This window comes from Leiobunum rupestre, chromosome 2 (assembly GCF_980474605.1).
Source record: "Leiobunum rupestre chromosome 2, qqLeiRupe1.1.hap1, whole genome shotgun sequence".
Classification (NCBI taxonomy): Eukaryota; Metazoa; Arthropoda; class Arachnida; order Opiliones; family Sclerosomatidae; genus Leiobunum; species Leiobunum rupestre.
The window spans coordinates 72,435,564-72,456,853 of NC_143385.1; the positions used below are offsets into that span (position 1 = coordinate 72,435,564).

The following is a 21,290-nucleotide window of genomic DNA, read 5'->3' on the forward strand; positions in this document are numbered from 1 at the left end:
ACATAAAGAAATGTTTCGTATTTCTGTGACATTTTCTACTAAAAACCCCGTATATTAGCGAAATACAATATAATGGCAATTATACTCTTTATGATTTAATGAATTAAAACCCCCCCTGGAAATTTATCCTATACAAAAAAAGAATACAGAAAATTTGTTCCGAAGATTCCCAATTTTAAATTGTGTAAAGATAATTTCTGAAATATTTCTTCTCGGCAAATGTTGTAGCTTTCCTGTGAAAGGTGGGTCTGGTGATAGTCCTTGGAGGAAAAGCGATGAAAGCGTCTAGATAAGAGAGAAATCTGGTCATTGTTTTCTCCTTGCCATTGTCTGCCCGGTTTTTGGGTCGCCGATTTCGTTTCTACAACTAGGATTATCAAATGGCGATTAGAATAATACTCCTCCTATTAGCGTCGCTTTTAACCCAGTCTCGCAACCTTGACAATGGGGACATGACGATGACATTCTTTATAGTTTTGATTCATAACAGATTCTTTTATCTGTTTTCCACACTCGTACCACGAGATAAACCTTTTCCAAATTGATTTACGTACTGCCAGAAGTATATTATATCTTAGAGTATATCTATACTGACTAGGACATTTTTAATAAATAAAAGTAATGAGATACTCTTGTCACAATCAGCTCGGTTAATACCCTTGGCACCAACTTAGGCCTAAGTCATCGAGCGACTTTTAATGCATTAGTTCAGGACTTACGTGGCCAGGTTTCAATGCGTGGGAGGGTGGTGGAAAGCCCTTCATGCCACGCGAGCCAACAGCTCAATACACTTACTATTTACTGTTAACCTCTAAAGGTTTTCATGGGAAGGGAAACCGGAGATCTCGGGCTGGTAAAACTCCTATCACCGGGTAGAATTTTCCCCGAAATATACCGCATTGATTTTAGTCTTATCAAAAGTATACCTCAAATGTTTCGAAAGAGCAGGATAATTCGGCTCAAGTGGCATAATTTTATCCTATATTTTCCTATAACTTTATATAATTCAACTATTTTCCTATTTGTTCCTATATTTGTGGAATTTTTCGGGCTTCAACTGTTGAAATTATCTTTTGATATCAAAATTTACAAAGTTAGAAATAATTTTGGAAAAATTTTCGCTTGCTCTACCAATTATTATACCAAATCCCTCTTCAAAACCACGAATTTAAGTTCGTAAAACTATTTCCTGTAATTTGAGTTTCTTATGGTCACCCTGCTAATTCCTCAGTTGGTAAATCGCGAAATGTCTTCGTTGAATTTTTATACATGACTGGATGGTATCACTGATGAAAGAACGGGTTTTGGTTTTTGAATTGTAAATGAGCTCTGGGCGCAGCGTACTTGAAGCGTAGAAAAAGAGGCTTGGGTTGTTTTTTCCGCCTTTTAACTCCCGACGAACAAAAGTTCTTTTTTTCATTTTAGAAGGAAGAATTTACATAAAAAGTGAATTGTATTTTTAACCTTGTTATATGGCGCGAGACTTGGGATTCTTACTTTTCATGGAAACATTTTCTCAGTTGATTTAAGACGAAAGAACGTCAATCATTTGTCCCGTTTTCCTAAGCTATATTTCGAATTTTACTTGAACCTGTCAATTTATTTCTTTTTAGTCGGGTTAAGATTTTTTTAAAAGCCGGTAGTTGAAACTAGGAACTCAGGTCTTATTTGTATTAGAAGCTGAACAAGACGTGGCAGTTAATTGTTTTGCTGGGTACCCTCTTTATAGCTATAGTATATTCTTTCAACAATCGGCTAGGCACTAACCTTAGGCCCAAGTAGTCTAGCTACTTTTGTGGTAAGCCCTTCATGCCACGCGAGCTAACAGATCCCTACACTCACTATTACCGTTAACCTCATTAACTCTTAACATGTGTAATAACATAGCAATAAGTATTGTAAAATTGTGATTTAATTTACTCTTAAAGATATTGCACAATCCTTAGTTAAGCATAATCGAGCCTTCTAGTGTCTTAATTTGCCAAAAACGATCTTAAAATTCAAATCTGAGCTTGAAAAGTGTTGTCGAAAAAAATGCTAGGACAGGAAACTGTCCTAAAACCAAAGGAAGTGTAATAAATAATGGTTATTTTCTATTAACGATAATTAGTTAGTTATTTAGGCCTTAAAACGATTTTTATTAAATCTGCTTAGTGCTTTAAATAGTTTCGACACTTAGAGTTTCAGCAGTTCAGATTTAAATTTACAATCTAATCAACTTATTCAACTTAACCAGAAATTGTCTGCTGATTTGCGCTAGATTATTTTTTAATTTTCTACACGTCCTGTCTACTTTTGTGGTGAATATAAATATTTTCGGTTTTAGATGAGCAACTTGTTAAACTAACTCAACCGTATCATCATCCAAATTTACCTTGACCTTTTTAAATGGACATGGGTCATAGACTTTTCGTTTATTTTTATCAACAAGAATATGGCTTGAAATTACTTTTGGCGAATACCAGGTTGTAGGTTAAAGGCAGACTACATAAATCTTCGGTTTACTGTCTTTCACTGGAATTAGGCTGACTGCATGGCACACGTGTATTGCAGTAAGCCTACTTCCAGTGAAAGACAGTAAACCGAAGATTTATGTAGTCGGCCTTTATATGACTGATTCTGAGAAGATAGAATATATTAATTAAACAATTTAAATAATTACTCGTCTAATTATCGTAACATAAATTCTAAAAGTTATGATTTATCTGTAAAAAAATTCGGAATTAACCATGTGAATCTGCAGATCCTGGTTTTGTTTTTATTAAAAATCATCCATGTCAACACCTCCCTAGGAAATAAAGACTTCCCAATGAACGGTTAGCTTGATACAACCCGGGTTAACTCTACGTAGACGTTCTACTTAACTTGGTATCGGGTATAATATCACGTTGTACGTTAACTCAGTCGCGCGCTATTTATCTCGCTATCGTTTTACGAGTGGTTGTTATTTCAACACATACGGTGTACCCTTCACAAGCCTATTGTATTATTCAAAATAATGGAATGTTTTGAGTGCGCTTGAGAAATGTCTAGACCTAATATTTATATCAAGAACGTGTGTTTTCCAACTTGAGATATTTTGAGACTGTTCGCGGCACGAGTGGGGGGAAGTTATAACGTCATTAAATTCATTAATCCTAATTAAGATATGTTTAACGTCTGATGCTACACGATCTTGTCCAAACGACTAAGATGCTTATTGAATTGAAAAAAATATTTGTGCAGAATAAAATATAATAATAATAATTATAATAATAATATTAATAATAATAATAATCAGCTAGGCTAATAGACACATTCGCATATGGCCTACAGCAAAATACGCCTGTTTAATAATGTTTGAGGTAGATATAGTGTTCGTACGGGGACCCCGACTTTTGTCCCCGACCCCGACTGTCGCAAATCAAGTCGGGGTTTTCCATTTTTCGGGGTTATGTTTTCGTAGTGTAATTTTAAATTTTCGCGCCGACGCACCCCGCTAAAATCCTAAAAATATAAAATAGATAGGTTCCTTCTCTCCCCTTTTTTCGTGGGCGACAATAGAATGATCCGAATGACCTTCGGCTATGCCGTTGACGTATAAGTTTTAGTTTCATAATTGCCGTTGTTTCGAACTCTGTCTCAGCTAAGGAGTGTGGAGTTACAACGTTTGGAAATAACTTGTGTATTTATAAAACAACTTATTTAAACAATTACAATGCCTAAGCTATAGACTTCTATTTTAAAATCTACCTATCTTATCTATTTTTACTATAGTCCTAGTCGATAATTCAAAATAACGGTCAAAAATGCCGCCGATCAGTTTTGTTCGGCGGCGTAATCGTCAGCCATTTTGGGTATGGAGATACAGGCCGGAAGGCAGGCAAGGCTGCCAGATTTCGATAGATCGAAAAAGGCCAACTCTCTCCTATGTTTTCGTTTTCAAAACGAAAATTTTGCGGCGTAGCTATCGACTAAGACGATTAATCAATTACTAAATTATAGTACTTTAAATTCTTATTAAAAATATATAATTTTTGTAATTTAAATTAACACTCAATTTTAACAGTAGTTAACACTCCGCCATAGATGGCACTATAATACAATTTTAAACTATACAATCAGGGAAGTTAATTTTGTATTTTAAATCTCGACAAAACCGTTCTCCACTAAAAACTGAACTTCAACCAATCGTTGACAATCAAAATTATGACGTCATGTTGCTATCAGAGCGCCATCTACTAACAAATAACGCTACCACCACGTTACCTCAGATGAATTTTACCCCTTTAAAGTCGTCTTTGACCGTCAAAAATTGTAAATCTATCTATACCCTTAGAAACTGTACGCCTGAAGAGGGGTTCCGACCCGAAAGCTAGCGTGTAAAGTGTATAACCATGAAGTATCCGTTGCGTAATATTTAAATTTTATTCTAGAATTCAAACCATGGTCACGAAAATAAATATATAAGATTATATCTATACCCTTGGCACCACCTTAGGCCTAAGTCGTCCAGCGACTTTTAAAGCCATTAGTTCAGGTGGCCGGGCTATAATGTTTAGGAGGGTGGTGGCAAGCCCTTCATACCACGGAAGCCAACAGCTCCCTACTCTAACTGTTACCGTTAACCTCAAGTTTTTATTCCAATCTAAAAAAATGTGACATAATCACTATTCGGCAAAGAACTTCAAGGTTATTGTAATGCTTTAGTTTAAATCTTAAGCAATCTAGAAAATATCGCCTCAACTGAACTTTTTTGGAGCTTACTTGTTCCGTAGCAAGTTATTCAATTGTTAAATATCGAAACACCTTTAAACCAGTCCTTAAAATTTAAATATTTGATTTTTGAGTGGGTGTGTAGTGAATTCGCGGTTTTTGATTCAACTGCCCTTGATTTGAAATATTTATCTCGTTTTCCATGACATTTCTAAATCTGAAATGAGTTATTCACCATAGCGACCGGTTACGATAGAATTAAAATAAAATGAAACGTAAAACTGGTCTACACTTTACAAACCTACAAGCGTCATTCCACAAACCTAGTATTCCACATAAACGTTATAAATCTTTCAGCATCTTTAATTCGAATAGTCTCCGGAGGCAATTTTTACATTGTGTCTAGGAATGTCTGGGAAGAGCAACATTGTTTGTAATGGCTATTGTGGAATATTTTTTTACTCTCTGGAACCGTTACCTTTGAGTAAATTGTATAGATGAAAAACTTTTTTTACAGCGCCGAACACGGGGTTCTGGTGTTATGAAAATAGTAATGAAGGTCAAAATGTTTTGGCAACGCTTCCAATGAAGCGCGACTTGTCAAATAATTTTTCTACGTGCACGAAAAATTGATGCCAAGATTGTTATTGTAGACTCGGTTATGCGGAGTTTTATGTGATTGAAAAACAGTTAAGCTTGGAATTGGACTGCGAAGTTGTACGGGCGAAACGTGTTGAATATTAGGTGTGAAGTTTTTATCAAAATATTTTTGGGACTAAATTTCCCTGCGTCCGGGTTTATGATTTTAGTTGGGAGTATTTAATTTGTTATTCTAAATACTGAACTAGGTCAAATTTTAAATAGTTTAATTTTGATAATTGAAACAAAATTGACTCTCGTCCACCAGGTAAAACTGATGTCGCTAGCGTGAAAATCTAAAGGCAGTACTTGTAGGTACCCCTCGCCTTGATTGGATCGTTGGTAAATTTGTCAATAACATAAATTACGGTAATTTTAAACCATCGTTTATACACGATATATAATTTAGTTAAAGCCCACTAAAAAATACTAATATACACGATAATACTCTGTAAAGGTTCTCTGGCGAGGATATTGTTTCGCTATTTTAAGATTCATAGTCACCTAATACCGGTGGCAATGCAAAGTTACCACATAAATTCTCTGATAGCCGACAGTTGCAGTGGTTGCTATAACTGCCGCTATTTACTATATAAATAAATCTTAAGGGCTAGACAATATTGAGGTTAAGCTAGCCCCGAAAACGGGTAGGGGAACTTGTAATAGTGTAGACGTACCTTAGTGTGTATAGCCTGCACCTCTTAAAAGTTATCCCTACACTCTTTAGGCCATTTTCCGGTGCCGGCTTGCACCTGTCTATAGGGAGCTAGCAGTTTTACGTCACACAACATCACCCATGCTTTTGCCTATTGAAAAGTCTACCCAACGTGGCGGCCAAAGCTACGGAGTGTTAGTTCCCTATACTCTCTTAAAATTAAGGTCGAATATATCGCGTTAAAACAGTCATTATTGAAGGGAGTTTAATTACATTTATGGTGGGTCACCTTACTGCCACTTATGAAGATAGACGCTGGGGGGCTGTGCTCAAATAAACTAAATGTCACTGATAATATACTAACGACATAAGTTCACTTGCGAGTCAGAGCTGGGCTAGTGTCAGTGTCACTAAAAGGTTCGGTATAATTTTGCATTAAAACCATAGGATCTGTTCCAATTATGGTAATTATAGTACTCAAGTTTCTTCCTATATAACAAATATGGCCACGATGTCCGGTCCAATTTAACCTTACCGTACGTCTTAGGCAAAAATATCTCATTTACCGACTTTTCGGACCTTCGTAGGCCCTGTTATATGGAATTGTAGGCCCTAATGTCTCCTAAAATTTTCGTAGGCTCTAGGCACTTTGCCTAGTCTGCCTTATGGATAAGGCGGTCCTGCACGAGGTATTGTAATTATGTAATTTAACTTTGCTTTGAAGTGTTGACATTTAAATTTAGTTCCGAATGTTCTTTACGCCAAAGATACAACTCTCTTAACAAATTGTTAGATGATATTTTAAACGCAATTTCGTGTCTTATAAATGAACTTTTTGACTAATCTTCAATTTTATTCTATATTACCATAAACTAGAAAATATTTGTCTAATTATTATGCGTGGCGCGTCGTGGTGGACGTGTTGACAATCGTCACGCTGGAAAGAGTTGGATTTTATTTAGCTGATCGCCTGGGAACTCTCAATCTTGGTCACTTTCCCATGACAATAGACAATCGCTCTGTTGAGACTCGATTTGAATATTTAGCAATTGTTCATAGTTTATTTTCTGGGAAAATAACCAAATATGAAAAAGGTTAAAGCCTTCATTTAGATTGGTGCTTAAATAATTGATATGAAATTAATTTTGTTTTGAGCGTTGTTCCATTTTGGCATTAATTTTTTATGTTACGAAGCTAAGCAGCCTTTTCTTTCAAACGTGTATGAGGGAACTTGTATGGGTGTAGATAGCGCAGAGTAAACCATTCTTAAATCCTACCAGTTTTCGGTACACGTTTTCTAAAGGTTACTTAACCTGTCAAATTAGTTAAAAGAATTTTAATTATTTTAGTACTGTGCTGATTTTAAAAGATTTCATTTGTGTATTGAGTTTTTTCAATTTTGGGAATTAAAATTTAGTCGCTTTTTAAAATTTAGTTAGCAATATAGCTTATTTGAAACTAACAAACTTTGGAACGTGACAAATTTCAGTCGCTAGGTATGATCACGTTAAACAAATAACTAACAAAAGCGCAAATGGGTCACTTTATATCTAGAGTTCCAAATTGAAAGAACAGTCCTCCGGTGTGTAATCGCGAAAGCAGGTCGGCCACAGAAAGATCATTGCAATTTCAAGAAACGTAAAATAACGAGTCTACCAAAAGTGTACCCCCGCTTGGAGAAAATTCGGGTTATATCCTGTCGACAGAAGGTAACGCTTGTGGGATGAAAAAGTGGCGGGAGGTCTCCGGAATCGACCCGTCTCTTCAAATTTGCTAGAATTCGATACGAGCGGTGTTGTCATTTCATCTCTTCCAATTCTCAGCGTTTTTATTTAAACGTTTTTCTGTCCCTTCGAAAATTATACCTTGGATAGCGTCAACTTTATGTCAACCTTACGTTCTCAAGATTTTTAAAACAAAATAGTTCCAACTGAGCGATGTATATTTATTGTTATCCTTATTGGGAATTTGAATATTTGTCCCCTCTAAGATTATACTTAGGGTAATATCCGTATTTTTCAAACCAATTTTTAAGCGTTTATTCCCATTCGACCGAAAGAATTTTAAAATGTAGCCCAATTGGCGGGGTGATTTGGTATTTTATTTATAAGGTATGTACTATCGAAGATCCATGGTATGGTTAGGTTAGGTTAGAGTTGGTTAAGTTTACTATTTCAGTTTTGGTTCAGTTACTTTTCTTGACTAGGTGAAGATAAAAATATAATTCATGCTCATTCCAAAAGCCAATTTATATAGCAGCGTTCCGTCGAATGGGACACAAAGCGTTCGGTCTAATGTGAGACATAAAAACCGCACGTTTCGGCGCAATTCGTTCGAGTGGGACACCTCAAAAACCGCCTTTGGTCGAATGGGACTAAAGCATTTTTAAGATTTCAATATCTGTACTCTGAGACTTAGATTATACTGACGGTATCTTATATTTACTAACGCTAACTTAAGTAGTCGGTGTAATATAACTATTGCTTCAGCTTACTTTTAAGATAGTGTCAACTTAAATTGTGATATTGCCTTTGAAAATAATACACGGATATTCTGTTCTTATGACAAGTTTCATTAACTTAAGGATGTAAATTATTATAAACATTACACTCATTAGGGATATTAACTTAATAAGACTATTTTTTAAGTTGGCATAAAACCATGACCCAATGAGGAACTGCGTTTCAAAATCTAATCCAAATATTTTAAACTTAAAATTTTAATCATGTAATAGTCTCTTTTAATTATTAAATCGTTCAATAAATACTTAAACGATATTTTTCAAATACTTATGGTTATAACCAAACAAAATTATTCATTTTTAAGTATTCAACCAAAAATAACATAGGCAGCATATGAAACGATATTATCTGCTTGTGGATTCATTTATTCAGTTTAGTGATAATTTGAAGAGCTCTGCAACCGATAAAATTCCCCAATTTCAAGCGTACACTCGCGACCCGAAGATACCGAAAGGGTTTTCAAGGTTACGCTAGAGGAATCTATTTAGGTCGATAATAAAACTTGAAAAAATGTGTTAGACATTGGGTTAGTAAGGAGCTAAAAAGCTAAGCGTCGGGGAAGAGTGTAATTATGGGGAATACGAAAATACTCAACTTAAAAAATACGCCTTACGTTTCAAACGCCCCCGTCTTCAGAAAAAGTAACTAACCTCGGATATTTTAAGCAAATTTTAACCGGAACTCGTATGAATTAAAAAAAATTCGGTTCCTGAAGGCGTATTTTATTGAAGTGTGTTTTACCAGGTTGAAAACTAAGTTTATATTTGTAAATTCGCTCTAGCTGGCGTTACATTGTTGTTAGCAAAAAATCACAGAACCGTATAGAATTTTGAACACACGCCCAGTTAATCTAAAAATAATTAATAACTTACCATATTAAGTATTGTTGTCTGAACATTGTATGTTATTTCAAATTACTTAATAATTTTTAGTAGTTAACGCTTTGGTATTAAATAGGGCAGGTTTATTTATACTGCCAAAGAACGTTGTTTTGCCACCAGATGGGGTAAGGACTCAACATTATTTTGTTAGAGTAACGGTCAAATAAGGTAGCCGGCACGCTTCGATAAATTGTCTTTTAATTAATTCACATCTCAACCGCAAAATAAACGTAAAGTAATACGGTTAACTCCTCTAATACCCCAAGTCTTACTTGTTTAGAAGTGGTTATAAATGTAATATCTATTTGGTGCTGATGGCTAAAGTAAGATCTAAAACCGCAGTTTTAAATAAAGGGTCTAACTTGGAATTACGCTCTGAGCAGATTTTAAATTATTGCCTTTTCAACTTAAAACAAACCCATTTAGTGATCGTAAAACAATGGATTTAAAAATTGTCAAAGTGTATGTTTTGGAGTTGGTCAAGTTAAAGAATTTGGAAAAGTTGGTGGGTTCATTATAGTGATATTTGGTACTTCTCTAAGCATGTTTATATACTTCTGTTTAAATTTAATCTTATGTTAAAATTTAGGATGATTAAATTTTGGTTTCTCCCCCCCCCCCTTCCATGAACAACTTGGAAGTTAACGATAATAGTAAGTGTAGATAGCTTACCACCAGCCTCCTACGCAATTAACCTCGGCCACATGAATTTATGGCAATAAAAGACCCTAGATAGCTTATGCCTAAAGCAGGGTTGGCTGATTTAAATCAACTTAATTTTAATCGCGATTTAAATTAATTTTTTATAATAAAATCATGGATTTAAATCAATTTTCATAAAGCATTTTTGAAAAAGAAAAAACCTCGCCAATTGCTATAATTTAGGTTTAAATATACTACCTGTGGGTGGAGATTCCGAAGAATTTTTTTGTTAAGTAAATTTTAATAAATTTATTATGCATATTAGTCGTTAAAAATTAAACATTTATTTTAGGTAAAATTATGATACTAAATTATACCTTTGAAATTTTAATTAAAATCAAATATATAAAAATCGGATTTAAATAAAAAAAATCGATTAATTTGATTTTTTTAAAATCAAAAAATTGCCAACCCTAGCCTAAAATGGTGACTTGTGTATTGGTCTAACCGATTATTTTGATTTTAAATTTTTTCAATCAATTTAAGATAAATTTCGTAGACTGCTCAAACATGGTTATTTAACAAAGACATTTTCCCTTTTCCAGTGGGTGGAGGCTCGGCTGGAGCTGTGTTGGCGAGCAGACTATCAGAGGACCCTCGCAACAGTGTCCTTTTGTTAGAAGCTGGATCCAAAGAAAACGCCATAACGGACGTGCCTCTGTTGGCCGCCATGTTGCAAATGACGCCTCTCGATTGGGCCTTCAAGACGGAGCCTCAAGAAGCCTCTTGCTACGGTCTCGTAGACAGGGTCAGTGTTCTTCACATTCGCATATTTGGAGAGCTAGTTTTAACAATACAAGCCTTTTCTATAATAGCCCTACCACGACTGACGTAGTGTTGGTACCTTGATTGTTGCAATAGTTCTGAACTTATCTCCCATGTATCTTTGTTTTTAAAGACTCCCTCATGGTTTTTGCTAAAACAGATTGTCTTTCTCCCATAGTTTCTGTAGCGCTTGGGGTTTACCATAAGTAACAACAATAAGTATGACACCTCCTATTGCTTTAATCCTAATTTTCTAACCGAACTTTTTTTCGGCACTGGTACTCTACTCGCGACTCAGCGGCGGCCCTAGCCATTAGGGCGGTGCGAAGCGTTGCAACCGCACCGGGCGCCGTCATAGGTGGGGGCGTCGGAACTGGATCAGGACGACGGGACCAATAACTTTTGACCGCAAGACCGAAACGTCTGACCTCGCAATGAGATCTCGCACCACCAGAAAAACTTGCTACTGTCACAACTTACCGTTTTGGATGACTACGTTTTGATAAAAATTTAAGCCTAATATCTGGAGTCGCGAGGGGCTTCGGCTTGGTTTTGAAGCCCGCGTGCGAATCACGCGTGATAAAACAAACTCGTGGCGCCGAGATATTTCGGCTTAGCGGAAGAATCGCATATTTTAGACACTAGAGGGCTCTGTGCTGAGAAAACATCTTGATAACGCAATAACTATGAAAATCGTTTGGGTGTAAATCTCGTTAATTGTCATGCTTATTGTTATTACGTTACTTATGGTTTTAATAAATAGCTTTTTAACCCCAATTTTGATTATATTGTTTAACGTATCTGATAATGCTAAAGTGGTTTTTAACTTTTTTTACAGAAGAGTCGTTGGCCCAGGGGCAAAGTACTGGGTGGTAGTAGTGTACTCAATTATATGCTTTACGTAAGAGCTAATCGCAAGGATTACGATATTTGGGAGTCAATGGGGGCCTCTGGTTGGTCCTGGAGCGATGTCCACCCCTATTTCCTCAAGTCGGAAGACAACAGGGATCCATCTGTGTCCGTTAACGGTTAGTGTGGCACTTGATTACTACGTTGAGGCATCCGTATTAATAGAACTCTTATTGTATTTCGCAGGTCATCACAGCACTGGTGGACTGTTAACGGTTCAGACGCCAAAGTTCGCCACGCCCCTCGCTCACGCCTTCGTCCAATCTGGTCAATATTTGGGCTATCCTAATTCGGACGTCAACGGAAACGTTCAAGCTGGTCAGTACCATTATTTGTTTTTAAGGGCTCGTTTTCTTTAGCACTCGTTCCGGAGGTACGCTGCGATTTTGACATCGTTCACTGTCTAGTGCTTAAAGTTGACAATTCTCCACCGCATTTGTGGCGCCATCATTGGCAGTTTAAAATAACTAGAATTCCAAAATATCACTTTTGTATAACATGTGAAATCATGAAAATTATTCGTAAAACTAATATATTTACTGAAGATCCTAAACTTATATTTTCATTACTCTTGAGTCTTTTCTAAATAAAGGTTTTATCTCCATAAATGTAGGTTAAGTTTTAATACTGCAAATAATTCATAATCTACCATAATTTACCTTTTTCCCATTTTATACCATAACGTTATTTACAGTGGCGTAGACAAGGAGGGTTTCCTTGTCAAAACCCCCTCTAAAATTTCACCCTCTCCTCGACCCCACGTGCACACCGGCAACATTTTGATTTCTACCCTAGATTATTATAAAACTAATCTTTTGTTGTGAAGGTTATAACTCACTAATATAACTAGTAAACTAAAAATCACCGAAACTATCGTTGGACGCTTGTTTGGTCTATACATAGTTTTGGGACGAATACGTTTATACGACAAATGTTATCAACATTATTTAAGTAAAAATCTGAAAGTTCGGTAACCCCAATGGTAAAAACGTTACTTAGAAAAATATGAATTCGAAGTGGGTTGTGTGTCTATCGCGGTACCATTATCTTTGAAGGAAAAGTTAAGACTTTCTGTAAAGTCCCTGGGGTTTTTCCTGCAATTTATTCGTGAAAGTTAGAATAAAAAACTTAATTTCTACTAGCTTCTACATCTTCTAGCTATCTAATTTAGTGGGTAATGAGTTATTTTAAAAAGGTACTTCGCCACCCATCGTTGACGGTAATCGGAAATTCGCGGACACACTTCAACAAATCCGGATTTATATTTCATGATCATCCCACTACTTCCAATTCCTATAAAACTAGGTCGTTGTCAACGCACCATTTATTTTTAGATTATCCCTTTTTTCCACGTTTCGTATGTCCGAAAATATGTTTTAATTTTCAATGTACCAATTTTTTCTGTAAATTAAGTTTTCATCTTCAGTAATAGCGCATCTAATATGATGTAATATTTGGTTTGGTATGTTTTAAATCTAGTAATGGTCTTTTGAAATTTTTTTCCTCACCTTACCTGAAAAATATAAATTTTTAAAGGCCTAAAATGTATTTATTCTTAATCAGAAAAACTTTTGATTCTTCAGGGGGTTTATTGTAGTGGAAAGATCAACGATATTTTCCAAATTGACGTGTTTTCACCGAAATTCTCTGACAAATAATTCTTAAATTGAACTATTTCATTAAAATTCGTGCTTAAATGTAAATGGTTTACCTGCTTAACTAAGAATGTATTTGAGTAGCAACTGTGGCGTAAGATTGAATTGGCGGGCCAGTTAAAGGGCAACGCAAGTGACCATGCAGGGGGGTAAATTATCTTATAAGTAAAAAGAACGACTGCGCATGCGCTATCTGCCATAGCCTTTCCCTCTGTAAAAAAAGCAGAACCATATTTGCCGAATTTATTTTGTATAAATGCGCCTCTCTCGGTTTTTACGCAAAATCCATGCATTCTTTAGTCGCGAAAATGGCCGAGGAAAGTGAAGTCTCCGTGCTTACTGAAAAATCGGATCCTAAACTTCTACAAAATAAATGTAATAAAAAAAGATAAATATTCTGTCTGGGTATAATGATAGGGAAATTGTTAAGGGAGACGGGATATAGGAGTGTGTGTGGTGTTGAATTTTCTTAATCCAATGTGAGGCTAGCGGTAGATTTACCGCGTCCAAGACGTAATGTTTCAACTTCCATTATTAAAAATATTCAATTCACAAATAATTTTATTCCAAAACATTGTTAAATCGAAAATATCAAAGTCCAACTCTCGGAAACTAACCCAGTTCTTTTCTCCATAATAAATAAATTAAGCTAGGCCTAAATTCCTGGGTTCGTTGATTGCGAGCTAACTCAGCGAAGAAAATCGAAAAATTCGCGAATGAGAGCGAAATTGCCCCACGTGGCTACACCAAGGAGAATAAGGCTTTCGCGCTGTATAAAATCATCCTTGGAAAACCTACTTACGGCTTGTTGAAGAAAACATAGTCCCCCCCCCCCCCCTGCATGACCACTTGCGTTGCCCTTTAAAGAACGCTAACCCTGGTCGCCCAAAGATATCTATAATATTTTTAGATAGAAATTTGGGGCCCCCTGTGGCCCTCCTGCATTGCATTGCGTGATCTGCGGGGGCCTTATTTACGCCACTGGGTTCAACGTCGTCTCATAAGTTCGTCTGGTTTCTTGTAAAAATCGAGAGCAGACGAGCTTTTGCTACGAAGTATGCGAGGATGAGTTTAGAATCTTTACCTTCCCATATTATTGGGTACTTGATTTTATCCTTACCTGAACTGAAATATCCGAATTATGGTGTAATCAAAAATACTATTCTCGGGTAGGTTTCGTGATTCCTCAAGGAACGACGCGACGTGGTGCTCGGTGCAGTACTAGTAAGGCGTTTCTGAGGCCAGCCAAGTTGAGACCCAATTTGGACATCGTCATATTCGCCCACGTTACTAAAATCATCTTCGACGCGCATAAGCGAGCTCGCGCCGTCCAGTTCGACCGTCTGAAGTTGCCGTACGTCGTCCACGCCAGGAAAGAAATCATACTTTCAGCCGGAGCCGTCAACTCTCCTCATCTGCTGATGTTGTCCGGAATAGGACCCGCCCAGGACCTTATCAGACACGGCGTCAGTATTTATTAACCTCGTCGATGTATAAAACAACAAGCTACAGTATTTAAAGGATGGTTGTACTATTTCAGATTCCAGTCATCTCCGACCTGCCTGTTGGTTTGAACTTGCAAGATCACATTTACCCGGGTGGTATCCATTTCACGGTGGACCAAGAAGTGTCCGTGATTCAGAACCGCGTCTTCAACTTCGGTAACATCATCAAGTGGTCAACAGTTGGCGAAGGACCGTTGTCCATCTTGGGAGGTGTCGAAGGGCTCGGTTTTATAAAGACTAAGTACGCCAACCAATCTGACGACTTCCCCGACTCCGAAATTCACTTTCTGTCTGGATCTCCTTGTTCGGACGGTGGACAGACCTTCAAGAAAGTACAAGGATTGGCCGATGAGGTTAATTTAGGACTTTGTACCAATATTAGAAATGTTCTGGCATTAAAACGTGTACACTTTTGGCTCTAAGTTAAACTAAACTTAACTTCCACCTTAATAGAGTAAATTCGATTACTCATCTTAGTTCTTGCCTTTTGAGTAGTTGTAATAGTAAATGTAGCTCAAATCCCCTTGAACAATAGTTCCGGTTGTAGAATAATTACCAGCACCTGACGCAGAACAAAAGTTAAATTTAGGGTAAAAAGTGTAAAATAAGTTGCGGAACAAGTTGTAACTATAAATCTAGCAACGGTATGCGAATAACTAACTTTTTCATTCCTTGTTTCGTTGTAGCTATGGGAGAAGGTGTACGTACCTTATCTTTTCCGGGACACTTACTCCATGTACCCAGTTCTCTTGAGACCCAAGAGCCGAGGCTACATCAAATTGAGATCCGCAAACCCTTACGACCATCCCATAATCGATCCAAAGTACTTGACCCATCCAGATGACATCTTGACCATTGTAGATTGTAAGTTCGTAGTACTGTCCAACTGTTTTATAATACACACCATAAGTTGTTTCAAAGGGTATATAATTTTTCTGAGCCAGTTCTAGAATGACCGGGCTTTAAATCTGACCTAACATGTCCGACAGTCCTTACACTTACTATTACCGTTAACCAACGTTTTAATGGAAAGGGGAAATTTAAGAATGAGGGTTGGGGTGGCGGAGTGGTTAGCACTTTCGCCTCACAGCAAGAGGAGCCGGGTTCGATCCCAACTTGTGGCACTGGGTGGAAACTCGGGAGTTACTCCTTCTGCGTTGAGTTTGCAAGTTCTCTCCCCACTGGTTTAAGGGGTTTTCCCCCGAGTTCTTCGGTTTCCCCTTCCATAAAAACTTGTCAAGGTTAACGGTAATAGTTAGTGTAGGGAGCTGTTGGCTCGCGTGGCATGAAGGGCTTGCCGCCACCCTCCTACGCATTGTAACCCGGCCACCTAAATTAATGGCTTCAAAAGTCGCTTGATGACTTAGGCCTAAGGTGGTGCCTTGGGTATTAGCGTAGCTGATTATGATTATTATTATTATTACTTCTTTTAACAAGTGTCCAGAACTTAAAAATTCTTAAGAATTGCTCGACTTTCTCCTATTTCTCCGCCCTTTGACAACCCAACGGACGCATTTAAATGGAACATAATTGACTTCTGACTATAAACTATGTGAATTTCCTTCAGCTATGAAAATCTCAATCGCCGCTGGCCTGGCCCCCGCTTTCCAGAAATTCGGCGCCCGTCTGTTCCCGGAAATATGGCCTGGTTGCGAGCATTACACCCAATGGAGTGACGAGTACTTGGCGTGCGTGGCTAGAACCTACACTGCGACCATCTACCATCCCGTTGGAACTTGTAAAATGGGAGCTTACAACGACCCTTCTACCGTTGTCACACCCGATCTGAAGTAAGTCTTTTAAATATTTATTTTTCATTACGAAGGGCGTTAATAAATAGTGTTACCCACTTTATGACGTAGCATTTTCTTAATGCCACGCCCACCATATACTATCATACTACTAATCTATTCTAATGTAAGTACGGAGGGAGGGGCTAAAATATTGCTGTGAATAATACGTACAAGAGTTGGTGATTGGCTGGTTGATTCTTTGAATTTGGCTGTAAAATATTCCAAAGTTAAAAATTTATTAAATTTGACAATTTTTTTTATCAAAAATATTTTATACCAATAATTAATCTACTAACGTCAGATGCTCATTAACTGATGGAATTTGTTTTACAATAGGCTTCTAGCATAGGAAATATAGCGCCATCTGCCTTAATATCAGTCAACTAATTGTGAAAAATAGCAGACTACTTTTAAATTTCTATGTTTTTTGGTCGAGATAATTTAATTGAACGAACTGACAGCTTTCATATATTCAATTTAAAACTCAGTCGGTAGGGGGCGATACTTACGACCAAAATATAAAATAAGCACGAAACGTATAGCAAATGATTTGATAGTCAGACCAAATTTCTTCAGTTTTTGAACTCACTTTGGCCGCTACCTGATTCTCTAAATTGAAAAGGTTAATTCCTTAGCTAATATAATCTGGCATAATACTTTTTAAAGTGTCCGTTTGTACTTCGAACTCAGTCGAATATTTAACCACTTGAAGACGATGACATATTTCTGTCGAGCTTACGTGACACGTCATAATATATTTACTAAATAAAAATACTCAAAAAATCGAGACAGTTTTAACCATTGAATTGGGAATAGTACCGCTAGAATGACAATTTAAATCTGCCTTCCGCGAAACAATTTTGCAAAATTGAGAACGCTATCATTTGTTGGTAGCGCCATCCGCTGTTAGCGGCGGGAACTATATCCCATACAATTGAATAAATAATACTAGTGTACTTTGAAAGTGATAGATGGCGCCACCCGTATAATAGAGTTGACGGCTGAATTTTCCGAATTTGTTTTGCGAAACTACGGCACCCGTACGCGCCTTTGTCATTCTAGCGGTACTTTTCCCAAATCAATGGGTTTGACAACTAGCAGCGCACTTGTGAACAATCGTAAATACTTGTTTGAATTGAAATACATCTAGGCCTTGTACAATTAAGACTAATTCGGCGAAATACTTACGAGAATATACGCTTATTTGCGGTACACCTGGGTACACGAACAAAAAATAATTGTATATCGACAACGCTCATACCCATACATAAGTTCAAACAAAGTTTTAATTCTTCGTGTACCCTGTCCCTGTGTTAGCGAAAGGTGTACATTTTTTTAGAATTGTTTGCAAACGTACTTGATTGCGTTAGCCGGCGAACTGAAAGCGCGCTTAACCTTTATTAAACCATGTTTCTTCTCAAACGTCAAGGTACTTCTGACGTTGTTTAAACTTCTAGAGGGCTTTGCTTAACCTCTCTATTGTATATTAGTACGCCTAACCACAAATCGATGGTAGAAGCTATATCTAACTTAAGTCACTAGACGTTTCTACTTACTATAAGCACAGTTTTATCATTTTATTATGAGCTTCATGCGTAGTTTAAATAAGTATCGCCACCTACCGACAGTTTTAAATTTAATCTATGACGGCTGTCTGCTCGTTCAAAGCAGGCTTGGAAATAAGCGGTGGTCACTGGGTCAAAGACCAGTTTATTAATTGCTCGGACCAGTTTTTTTATTTAAAAGCTAGAGGTTCACTGGTCCAGTGTCCAGTTTATTAATTCAAAATTATCTACCGTATTATTAACCAACTGGTCTACGTGACCACTTAAAATAATTCAAGAGTTGGGAGTCACTGGCCAAATAGACCAGTTTAGAAAAACTTATTTCCAAGCCTGGCTGAAAGTTCAATCAAAAAACATGGTCTTCTGCTATTTCTTCACATATTTAGATGACGGATATTAAGGCAGATGGCGCTAGCTTTCCTAAGCTCAAAGCCTATAACCTTAAAGGAAGTTACTGCTCCAACAAATGATAATTTATCGAAAACTAACGTGAAGTTCTCTTTTCAGGGTTAAGGGTGTTCATGGTCTCAGAGTCGCCGACGCCTCCATTATGCCAGTCATTGTGTCTGGCAACACTAATGCTCCAACGATCATGATCGGCGAAAAAGCAGCCGATATGATTAAAGCGGCGAATGCGGTACCCGCCCATTGGCAGCACCTCTAATTTACATTTTAAGTTATTTAATTAAATAGTGTCGTGTATAAATTTAAACAGTGACAGAAAGACTGGCTTCCAAATAACTTATGACTTTATGGCGACTGAAACGAAACCGTATATGGAACCAGTTTTTAACTACTCATAACCTTATTCTCGTTAGTCTTTTCATTTCTTAAATAGGTAACGATATTTTTAAATACATTTTTGGTTACGTATGGTTTTTATCTTCTTTAAGTAATTCTTCGAACTTTTTGAACTTCCATTTTTTATGTTTTCAAAACCCTTTTTTCACGGGCGCTTTAATGTCAATGTCAAACGCGTTCATTCGTCAATCGTTTTCAAGGTCAAATGTTGACCTTTGCTACAGCCAATCAAAATGAACCCTGTGCTTAAGCAACAACGTCAATGGGAAAAAAACTAGGAAAAAAACGTCACAGAACTTTTAAAAGAAAACGGTTTTTTTCGGGTTAAAATCGTTGTGTACAATGGTATTGAGCGGGTATAACCTGTAATTTAATTATTTATTTATTAAAACGCGATGTGTTATAGATATGATAAAATTGTTGTACAGTTTAAATTATAGGTTTTTCCCTGTTTTGAAATATCACATTTTTGATAAGTAGACGATTTATTGTTAGAAGGTTGGCGAATTTTTAAAAAGTTGTAAAAAAAGGACTAAAAAAAGTGTAAAAATTACCGAAATTTTCCAAGTGCCACTTAAACATTAATAAAATCCGTATTGTTTTTATTTCAAGTTTGTTTCAACGTACAAGACCATAATTATATTTATGCTTACAACATCGATAATAGTTCCAATAAGCTTGGTCATTAAAAGAAACCTTAAGGATGGTCCTTTTTACCACAAAGCCAGAGTTGAAGTCATACATGCAGGTGAAGCTGAGTTATGACGTCAAATTACCATTGTCTGCTTTTCCGTTTAACCGCGTGTGTGTAAGATATTATTGGTAATCGCTATAAATTTTTGATTTCGTAACTTTCGTACACCTTAAACATTTTTCCAAAGAGTATGTAACATCCTCTGATTTTTCGGTGTGAAAAAATGAGCAAAAGGTGTACCCCGCTATATAACCTATTGACCTTAACTATTCGTCAAGGTCAGTGTATTGAGGCTACACTTGGTCCGGCTCAAAACTGAGGTACTCACTCGTAAAATCTTTGTACAACTGAAAAACATTCAGTGATTTCCACTAATTTAACAATTATTTTAACTGATTTATCATATGACGGGGATTTTCCGTAATTTTCTTAGGAAATTTCTCATGATTTCTCAGTCTCCACCTGATTACTTATGTGACTACCGCCTGAGGTAGCTATTTTGGATAAACTACACTATTTTGCCCTGACGGGGGCTGCGTTCAACAACTAAAATAGTAAAATTATCCGATACTTTTGGTTAGATTACTTATCATGACTAAATTGTTGTTGATCGCCAAAATTCTCAAAATCGTGTAAAATGAATCGATGAAAATGGCGGCAAGCAAAAATCATCTATGTGTGCATTCAACAACCGTACGTTTTAACCGATTAAAATTTAAAGTACAGCAGAAAATCTATTTAAAGCATTAATATAAAGAACGTGACCGAAACTTGTCGGTTTTATATTTGTTATAATTAAATTTTCTTGTGTACTTTCAAATATCGCGGTCTTTTAATTTTAATCGGCTCACCTCGCACAAGTAGCTATTATATTCTCATTAAGCATACGTTTATCAGAAAAACCTGCTCGTGGAACCAGTTAATTAGTTACCATTTCTATTGTGACGTCACAAAAATCTTTCAACTGTTAAGGGTTTTTCTGATACATAGTCAGGTTTGATTCAGAAGGTAGTTCAACCCAGCCCTAAACTATTCACCACCACCACACAGAATACGAGCAAAATGTCGCCATAGGGTTACTCTTCGTACCCTAGTAACCCTACTCCGAAGTCCCAGGCACTGGCAATCTCAAAGCAACTCGTGCAGTACCGGATTTACTGAAGGTGGGGTCCTTGGCAGATTTTGGTGGGGACCTATGTAAGGAAAGCGTAAAAACGCTAAACTCACGTGTCCCGAAGAAAAATCCATTGATTTCATCAGTGGTGTGGGCCCATAGGCCAGTGCCTAGTAGGCCCAGTCTTAAATCCGGAGTAGTTAGAAGTTCATCGGAAAAGTGGCGGTCTCTATTGGGAAACCTCAACTTGTGCAGCTTTCGAGATAATGTTACCTTTCATTAGGAAACTTACTTTGTCTCAATTTTTGAAAATCTCTCTGCAACAAGTCTGGAATTTGTCAGCGATTTCTTACATTGCTTCTCACAAGGAGAGTACCCGAGGTGTTTTTGCCGAT

The 21,290-nt window shown here is 36.9% G+C and overlaps 1 protein-coding gene across 1 annotated transcript in view; it reads left to right on the forward strand.

Annotated features, from left to right (window-relative positions):
- Nucleotides 1–19,373, forward strand: part of LOC149958970 (glucose dehydrogenase [FAD, quinone]-like) — a 37,329-nt gene extending 17,956 nt beyond the window's left edge. Inside the window, exons 2-9 of the mRNA XM_090166334.1 lie at nt 10,640–10,842; nt 11,698–11,887; nt 11,955–12,086; nt 14,597–14,889; nt 14,964–15,281; nt 15,615–15,792; nt 16,496–16,718; nt 18,794–19,373. Of these exons, the coding sequence (XP_090022460.1) occupies nt 10,640–10,842; nt 11,698–11,887; nt 11,955–12,086; nt 14,597–14,889; nt 14,964–15,281; nt 15,615–15,792; nt 16,496–16,718; nt 18,794–18,950 (1,694 nt within the window). The 3' untranslated portion in view covers nt 18,951–19,373. The remainder of the gene's footprint in view (nt 1–10,639; nt 10,843–11,697; nt 11,888–11,954; nt 12,087–14,596; nt 14,890–14,963; nt 15,282–15,614; nt 15,793–16,495; nt 16,719–18,793) is intronic.
- The last annotated feature ends 1,917 nt before the right edge of the window (nt 19,374–21,290 follow it).